At 47.9% G+C, this 9,455-nt stretch overlaps 1 protein-coding gene across 1 annotated transcript; it reads left to right on the forward strand.

Annotated features, from left to right (window-relative positions):
• The first annotated feature begins 8,222 nt into the window (after positions 1-8,222).
• On the forward strand, positions 8,223-8,866 carry LOC125548414 (late embryogenesis abundant protein Lea14-A-like). The gene is made up of 2 exons (XM_048712014.1): positions 8,223-8,521; positions 8,617-8,866. Exons 1-2 carry the CDS (start codon positions 8,223-8,225, stop codon positions 8,864-8,866), a joined length of 549 nt encoding a protein of 182 aa, XP_048567971.1.
• The last annotated feature ends 589 nt before the right edge of the window (positions 8,867-9,455 follow it).

The following is a 9,455-nucleotide window of genomic DNA, read 5'->3' on the forward strand; positions in this document are numbered from 1 at the left end:
TCTGCAAGTTCAACTCTAAGTATTCTCATCGGTGTTTGTTTCACCCGTCCCAAGTTGTCTTTGTTTTTCCCACCCTCCCACCCTTTTCTTAGAGGACTCGGATTTCTTAATCAAGTATCCTTTTATTGATGGGAAGTCTCTCCATTCAGTTCCGTCAATGTTCTAATCCGGTAATTCTCAGGAAGATTCTAACGGAGCTTCAAGTTGTCATTCTCCATTCCTTTTCTTTTCCGGTGGATTCAAATCAAGCTTTTGGTCTTGATCATATCCCTTTTCCTCATTTCTAATGCTTTCTCATGCCGGTGCACCTCGTAATCATCCACTTCTCGCTATTCAATTGTTCCGGAGTGCTCAAGATATCTCGAAGATTTGTGTTTCCACTCTGCTTTCGTTCAAGCTCTTTTGAGGATGTTATCTCATTCAAGTCATTTAATTCAACCGATGCAATCTCTCTTTTCAAGCAATCGGTTCAACGGTGTTTCTTTTGAGTGGGCCCTAACCCACAGGTTCTTTTCCCAGGATCTTACCTGACTCTTCTTATTTTTTCCGGAGTTATTCTCAAATTCTTTTCAAAGTTTGACGTAAGAATGAATTATCATCAGTCATTTGTATTTCTCCAAGATCTTTCAAATTCTTTTCATCGTTGGCTCAACCTTTCCATTCTTCATTCCGGAGTGCCTCAACAATTCATGACGGTGTTTCTCGTTGTCATTCTCGAATCTTGAAGACCGAAGAAGAGTTTTTCTCGGCAATCTTGCTCCTTTCTCTCAGAGATGTGTGGTTCTAGCTTGATGCCATCCTCTTATAATTGTTTTCCATTGTGAGAATTCTTTTCACCCATCCATAGCATTTCAGGAGTCTTTTCAGTTTGATTCTCCGGAGGCCATCATATCAGAATTATTCATTTCCAGCTTTCAACTCTCGTTATCCAAATCTTATCGGTGCATCGTTCAAGTGTTCTCTAATCAGTTCATGATATCTTTGTTCCCTTGTATCTAAATTCCAACAAGTATCTTCATTCATTTTTCCAAATTCTTACCGATGAATTGTGCCTTTGATACTTTCATTTTCAATTCTTACGGTGGTTTGCTCAAGATTCTCTTCCATGGTTATCATATTAATTCATTCGTTGTTTCAATCCTACCGGTGGTTCATTGAAGAGTTTCCCAAGCTTGCGCTATATCTCTCTTAATTCTTTCAACGACAATAAGTAGTATGCCAAATCCGTTGCTTGCCATCAATCTAAACTGGTGAAGGATACGCATAATGTAATTCTTATTCTTGTTTCTTCGAGTAAATTCAATTCCTTCTTTCCGGGGTGGTTCATCATATCACATTCTCGGCTTGAGATGCTTTATCTTTTCTTTTCCAAGAATTCCAAGCTCTCTCAATTATATCACCACGGAGATTCACCTAAATAATTGCAAGGATTCACCTTGTGTTTTCAACTCTCTTTCCTTTCGTTTGATCATCCTTTTATTACCGGAGTTCTTCATGGAGGTTCTACATGATGGTTCAGCAAGGATTTAATTCCTTTTCGAAGTGTTCATCGAGATTCTTTTCAGAGGAGTTCAAGCATTCTTCATCTTGAATTCCGAAGTGAAATTCCTTCTACCTTATCTTTTCAGGTGGTGTTATGTCTTTCCTGACAATTTTTCCTTCATGCTTCATGATTCAACAGTTGTCAAGAATGAGATGTTTTAAATCCATCAATCTCTTCGTTGGAGTTATCTTGTGTCATGGTTCACCTAAAGCCTTCCATTGGGAATGTTGCTATTTATGGTGTTTATCGATGATCCAAGTTTCCTCCTATTCTTGCGATGAAAGATGTTTTCATCTCTTCGTCGCTCTCAAGCAAGCAATTGTTTTTCGTTTGTGGCAGGTTTTCACCTCAAGTTTTGAGATGTTTTCCATAAGCTCACATCAAGGTTATTCTTTTCGTTGTTGATTTCCCAACAACTCCGTTCAATCATTCTTTTTAAGGATGCTCTCTCAAATTCATTTGAGGTAGAACATGTTGTTCTCTTCTCCGTTCTTTTCATTGCATTCTTTCATTCATTCCGGAGGCATTGTATTGCTGCTATATTCACCCATCATCTCGTTTTGTCAAAGATCATGTTTTTTCGTGCTTATCCATTTAATCGGAGTGTCATGCCCTCTTTTCAAGTTCTCCCATCTTATGAAGTTCTACCTCCCTTCTCAACCGGAGTCCTGTCTGAAATCGTTCTTACCCATTGTGCCATTCTTTCAATAGTTCTGGAGGTAGTGTGTTGCTGTTTTCATCAAGCATCTTCTCATCTTGTCAAGTTCATGATTCTAATTCCTTCAATTTACAATCGGAGTGCTGCCCAAATTATATCATTCTTATTCCTTCTATATCTTGTTTTTAACCAGAGTGTTGTGTCATCTCTTCAAGTTCTTTTCATCTTATCAAGTTTCATATCAATTTTCTACCGGAGTGCTATCCGAATTTGTTCTTCCTTGTTCCTCTTTTTATAACAGAGTGTTTTCGACTTTGTTCATCTTCGTTGTGTTCTTTCTTTCAATTTGTTCAATCTCTCAAGGTTCGTGGTTTCACTCGTTTGTCAAAGAAGCAACTTAGTTTTACCTTTTCTCTTCCTCTTCCGTTTTCCCTCCGGTGCCATCCTAGATCTCGGGACGAGATCCTCTCGTAGTGGTGGAGTGTTGTAACGCCCCGAGACCGATGCGCCAGGTGTCTCCCAGTTATTCGCCATTGTTGCCATGTCATTCGCTTGCGTGTTGCATCTTGTCATGTCATCATGTGCATTGCATCATCATGTTTTCAAAACTTGCATCCGTCCGGGTCTCCTCGTTCTCTCCGTTGTCCGTTCTGAGCTCAACCACACTTGCACGCGCCTCCGTCACGTCCGAAATATTTTTTTAAGTGGTCAGAAAATGTTCTCGGAATGGGATAAAATTGGCGTGCGGTGTTGTTTTGTTGTCAGTAGACCGCCTGCCAAGTTTCATCGCATTCGGAGTTCGGTTGGTGCCCCAATGGATAGCTATAGCGGCAATATAGCCGGTCTAACGTCGGACGTTTTCGGTCTCCGGAAACCTTGCCGGGATGCATTTCCGTCTCTCTCTTCTCAGCCTGAGACCTCTCCTACACAGCCTAGGCCCAGCCAACCCCCTCTTTGCACAATGCATCGACCCCTCGAGCGTGTCCGAAACTTACCCAAACCCGACCCGGACAGTCATCACCGTTGGATCCGGATCATCCCCAAACATCTATAAAGTATCATCGTTTTCTCATTGGAGTCTCCTAACCTATTTTTCTCGGACCGTCCGATTACGATCGGAGGAACCTAACCGCCCTAAAATGATTTGTTTTGCTATATATAGACCTCCCTGTCTATTTTTAGACCAAACCCTAAATTATAGGAGTTTTGTCCCCTCTAGCCGCCGCCACCTACAGCCTTCCCCCTCCTCGGATCTGCTGCCATTTTCCCCTTGTTTTCAGCGCCACCGAATCAACCTGCAGCCCGTTTCTCTCCCGATCTGGCCGTCGGTCCACTTGGCCCTCTCCCGCCGTCTCTCCATCAACTGGACGTCGCCGCCGGTGACCAACACCCCCAGGCCGGCCTCGTCTCCCTTCTCGTCAGTCGTCTCCTCCCATTTTCTCCTTTCCCGTGCTCACCTCGCTCTCCCGTCGTCGTCTGCCTGCAGGGAACGAGGAGCACGGCGCCCGACGCCATGACTGATCCCCTCGCCGAGCTCCGTCAAGTCCACCGCCCGCTGCCGTCTTCCCGGCGAACCACGTCGACTCGCCGCTTCCCGTGCCTGCCGGCGCCCCGCCTGCTCCTCTACTGCTGCCGTTTTTGTGCTCTGTCGGAGACGGCGAGCCCCGCCTCATCTACACGCCGTTCTGCCGTGGACTGCCCTCAGAACGGAGCTCCACCGCCACCGAGCCTCGGATCCGGCCAGTTCCTGCACGCCCTCGCCCGTGCAAGACCCTCGCCGTGCCCCTCCGTCGTCTCTTCCTCGCTGCCGCACTCCTGTTCCAGCGCCGCTCCTCTGTTTCCGTTCGAGCAGCGACGAGCAGGAGTGCCCGCGTTGACCGCGCCGCCAGCGTGCTGGGCCACCGCTCGCCTTCACCCGCATCAGCCCACTAGCGCCAAGGCCCGGCTCCCTGAAGCCCAATGTGAGGAAGCCCACCTCCTGTTAGCTCCTGTGCAGCCCAGTTCGGGCCAGTTTCGGCCCGACTCATGTTTTTTTTCCCGAGGAGTGATTTATCTATTTATCCAGTGTTTTACAGATTTGCAGAAAAGACCCTCATGTTCATACATTTAATATCTCACAAACCATGCATCATTTGCAAATAGCTTATATATGTAAAATGCTTAGTTTTTCATCTAGTTTCATAATATGTCACTTTCATGCATGTTTAAAATGTTTAAACTGTTGTTTGCATATATTTTGCCATATTGCCATGCTAAAACGGTTTATTTCATAACTAAATAACCGTAGCTCCAAACCTAACAAACTTTATATGTAAATGGGGTAGAAAAATGCCTAGTTTAACATGGTGGTTTTACTTTGCATGCTTAACAACTCTAAAATATGCTTTAGGGCAGAACAGTACCAAACCTAAAATATTGCACATGAGGAGTTTCCGGACTTGTTGTTTGTTGTTCCGGCCTCATTTAAACTTGCCTAGATAGTTAGTTTATGTATGCTTCACCTCTTGCCATGCTAACCAACATTTAATATTGTTGAGTACCTAAACAAGAGAGAACTAAATAAGTTATGTGGTGTTTTCTTCAATATGCAACTCCGTTGCATATTGAGCTCCACTTAATTTGTAGTGTTGTTTTTTGCACTTTGCCATGCCATGCTTCATTAAAACGGACATGCATCATAATTGTTTGTGCATCATGCCATGTTTATGTGGTGGTTGTTTACTATGTTGTTTGCTTCTTTCCGGTGTTGCTTCTTCGGGTTGGTTTCGATAACGTCGTGTTGTGAGGATCCGTTTGACTTCTTCATGGACTCGTTCTTCTTCCTTGCGGGATCTCAGGCAAGATGACCATACCCTCAAAATCACTTCTATCTTTGCTTGCTAGTTGCTCGATCTATTGCTATGTCGCGATACCTACCACTTGCTTTATCATGCCTCCCATATTGCCATGTCAAGCCTCTAACCCACCTTGTCCTAGCAAACTATTGTTTGGCTATGTTACCGCTTTGCTCAACCCCTCTTATAGCGTTGCTAGTTGCAGGTGAGCTTGGAGTTTGTTCCAAGTTGGAGCATGGTTTTGTTGGGTTATCACAATATCTCTTATTTAATTAATGCATCTATACACTTGGTAAAGGGTGGAAGGCTCGACCTTACGCCTGGTGTTTTGTTCCACTCTTGCCGCCCTAGTTTCCGTCATACCGGTGTTATGTTCCTTGATTTTGCGTTCTTTACGCGGTTGGGTTATAATGGGAACCCCTTGACAATTCGCCTTCAATAAAACTCCTCCAGCAAGGCCCAACCTTAGTTTTACCATTTGCCACCTAGCCTTTTCTTTTCCCTTGGGTTTCCGGAGCCCGAGGGTCATCTTTATTTTTACCCCCCCCCGGGCCAGTGCTCCTCTGAGTGTTGGTCCAACCTGTCAGCCGCCGGTGGCCACCAGGGGCAACTCTGGGTTGGCCTACCGGAAGTTTGGACAATCCGGTGTGCCCTGAGAACAAGATATCTGCAGCTCTTATCGGGATTTGTCGGCACATTCGGGTGGCTTTGCTGGTCTTATTTTACCATTGTCGAAATGTCTTGTAAACGGGATTCCGAGTCTGATCGGGTCTTTCTGGAAGAAGGAATATCCTTCGTTGACCGTGAGAGCTTGTGATGGGCTAAGTTGGGACACCCCTGCAGGGTTTTTGAACTTTCGAAAGCTGTGCCCGCGGTTATGGGCAGATGGGAATTTGTTAATGTCTGGTTGTAGAGAACTTGAAACTTAACTTAATTAAAATGCATCAACTGCGTGTGTAGCCGTGATGGTCTCTTTCCGGTGGAGTCCGGGAAGTGAACACGGTGTTGGAGTTATGCTTGAACGTAAGTAGTTTCAGGATCACTTCTAGTTCACAACCGTGCTTTGCTTTCTCTTCTCGCCCTCATTTGCATAAGTTAGCCACCATATCTGCTAGTGCTTGCTGCAGCTCCACCCCACTACTTGTTCCTACCCATAAGCTTAAATAGTCTTGATCGCGAGGGTGTGAGATTGCTGAGTCCCCGTGACTCACAGATTACTTCCAAAACCAGTTTGCAGGTGCCGATGATACCGTGCAGGTGACGCAACCGAGCTCAATGAGGAGCTAGATGAAGATCGTGTTCGTTATGTTGTTCCATTTCCAGTTGATCAGTAGTGGAGCCCAGTCGGGGCGATCGGGGATCTAGCATTAGGGGTAGTCTTCTTTTATTTTGGTTCCGTAGTCGGACCTTGTTTGTATCTGGTTGATGTAATGTTATATTCATGTTTTGTGTGAAGTGGAGATTGTAAGACAACTTTGTACCTCTTTCTTATTCAGTACATGGGATGTGTAAAGATTACCCCTTTTGTGACATGCCTACAATGCGGTTATGCCTCTAAGTCGTGCTCCGACACGTGGGAGATATAGCCGCATCGTGAGTGTTATAGGCCAAGTGCCTCAAATGTCTGGACTGACCCACACCCCACGTATCCAACCCAAATATAGGGCGGATATGAGGCGGTTGACAAGCCAGGCCCATCATCGACCCCGCGGCTGTCCCACAAAAAATTCCGAACGGCTCATCGCTCCCAACCCTAGCTCAGTTACACTATCCTCTCTCGCTCTGTCCTCTCCTCTCCCCACATCGATTTTGATCGAATCCGGCGCAATGTCGAGCTCTGGCAGCCGCTCCGACTCCGAGCTAGATCCTGACTTTGAGCTGACCCTCCGCATTGTCTTGGAGCGGCCTAAGGTGGAGACCGGGGGCAGCTCCGGATCTGCAGTGTCGTCACAGACTCAGCTCCCCCGCCGGCGCAGTGCGGACGCCAGCGCTGGCCCCTCCAGGCCCGTGCAATCCGAGCCTCCCCTACGCCGTCCCCTGCCTGCACCGGTTGCTGGTCCCCCACGTGGGCAGCGGGGGATGCTTGTGCTTGCCCTGCCGGCCCGGACGTGCAAAACGGAACTAGAGGCGTGTGTCGGCCGCCACGAGAGGCGGCGGGAAGGACAAGGACGCGCGTCGCCTCGATTGGGTCTACCGCCGGTCGCTTACGACCGCGAAGACGGGCACGTGGCGACTCCGCCGAAAGAATGCCAAGGCGCTCCAGATTGTCATTGAGCAATCCGAGTGTGAGGCGGCAGAGGCGGCCCGGCTTGCGAAGCTCAAGACGCAGCATGACAAGGCCGTCTGGCGGTTGAAAGTGCTAATCATCCTCTCCGGCACCCCCGACGACGAAGATGACCATGGCTCCTCGTCCGATGACTCGGACGATCCTCCACCAGCCGCCGGCGCCTACAGCTACGCCGGTGATAGGAAGGGTAAAGGGCCAGCAAGGAAGTGGTGAAGCTCCGCCGTCTCCGTCTTTAATTCCAAGTTTTTAGTAATCTAGTTTAAACTTGTACGTCATTTATGTGAATTATGTGAACTTTGGCGATCTTTTTGAGATCCGTTGGTGATCTTTTGATGATCTGAATGTGTATTTCTACATCCGATTTTTATGTATATTTGATGATTTACGTTGTTTATTTCTATCTTGCATGATTAATATGAATATAGGATACCGGATATAAGATACACGGACAGAATTTGAAAAGCGCCCGGTTAGTGTTCGGAAGCTGGATGCGTCCGTGTATGTTTGAGGGCTCGGATTTGGAGCGGCTGTAGATGGTGTAACAATCAGATCATTCGAAACACTCGATGGACCGATCTATCGATCCCCAGTGGAGTTAGACAAATCGAACGCATTGCACATGGTACCACTCTGAAGTCGGCGTTGCACGCTTCATTGCACGTGGGACCGTGGCGCCCCATGCACACACATGTCGGTGAGTCACCTCGGCCGGCGCGGACGCCATCCGCGTTCTCGGCATCGCATGACAAAGCGCAGGCGCAAACGCGCGCGGCTTCCTCGGTTCCTCTCCGCGCCGCTCATTCCCCTCTCCGGCCGTCCACCTGCAAGCCTCCGGGACGCGCCGCGCCGCGCGTGGGACGTACGAACCGGCCGTTGATTCCATCCAGCCACCAAGCAAGCATGGGCACGGGAGAGGACGACGACGCGACGACGGCAGAACAAGGCGGAGAGGATGATGAGCAGACGCGGGACGCAGGAGGAGGAGGAGGGGTGATGGCGAGCCTGGTGGGCAAGGCCAAGGGGTTCGTGACGGAGAAGATCGCGCAGATGCCCAAACCCGAGGCTTCGCTAGAGCGGGTCTCGTTCAAGAGCATAAGCCGCGAGGGCGTGGCGCTCCACAGCCACGTCGACGTCAGCAACCCCTACTCGTACCGCATCCCCATCTGCGAGCTCACCTACACGTTCAAGAGCGACGGAAAGTTCGTACGCTCCATCATCTTGCATGGTCATCGATCAATCATCTTTGGGCATATGCACACAGCCTTATATGTCATGGTTTCTCGCGTGATTCTAGCGTCATAGCATCAGGCACGATGCCTGACCCCGGGTGGATCGGCGCCAGCGGCACCACCAAGCTGGAGCTGCCGGTGAATGTGCCCTACGACTTCGTCATGTCACTTATGAAAGATCTGAGCGGGGACTGGGACATCGACTACGTGTTGGAGGTCGGGATCACCATCGACCTCCCCGTCGTCGGCACCTTCACCATCCCGGTCAGCACCGAGGGGGAGATGAAGCTCCCCACGTTTCGGGATTTGTTCTGAACTATTTAGCTGCACGCTTTTTTGCCCGACCTTACCTTCATGTGGGTGCAAAGGGGTATTATTTCTTGTTTGATCCGTGGATGCCTGTTGAAATTAGATTTGTGCTGCAACTGCAACTCTCGCATTCTTTTCTGCATTCTCTGAACATATGCATTAACGTTACTTCCTGCAACAATCTAGTAATTTTTTTTAGGAGTCGGGCCCAGCCATCTAGTTGCAAAATTTTCCCTGTAAAAAAAATCTAGTTGCAAAATCTCCGACGCACAAGCATAAATGGCCAGCCCATCAAGCGTGCGCTCGTTCCTAGCCTTTCACTTGGGATGGGTTCACAACGCGTCACTTGGCGCTCAGTCACCGTCATGTGTTGCATAGTAGGCGTTTCCTTTGAATTTTTTATTTATTTTTTCGTACGCGTTTTTGGTTTTTTAAATAATTTTTTTGATTTTTCCGGCTTTTGGTTTTTCACCAGTCTTTCTTAGCTTTTGGACCAATTTTTTAACAAAAACATTTTTACGCGAAAAAACACGTTTTTCCGCGAGAGAGATGATTTTGCTTCCGCGATAAGCACGGCCATACCTCTCGGAAACGA

Source organism: Triticum urartu, chromosome 3 (genome assembly GCF_003073215.2).
Source record: "Triticum urartu cultivar G1812 chromosome 3, Tu2.1, whole genome shotgun sequence".
NCBI lineage: Eukaryota > Viridiplantae > Streptophyta > Magnoliopsida > Poales > Poaceae > Triticum > Triticum urartu.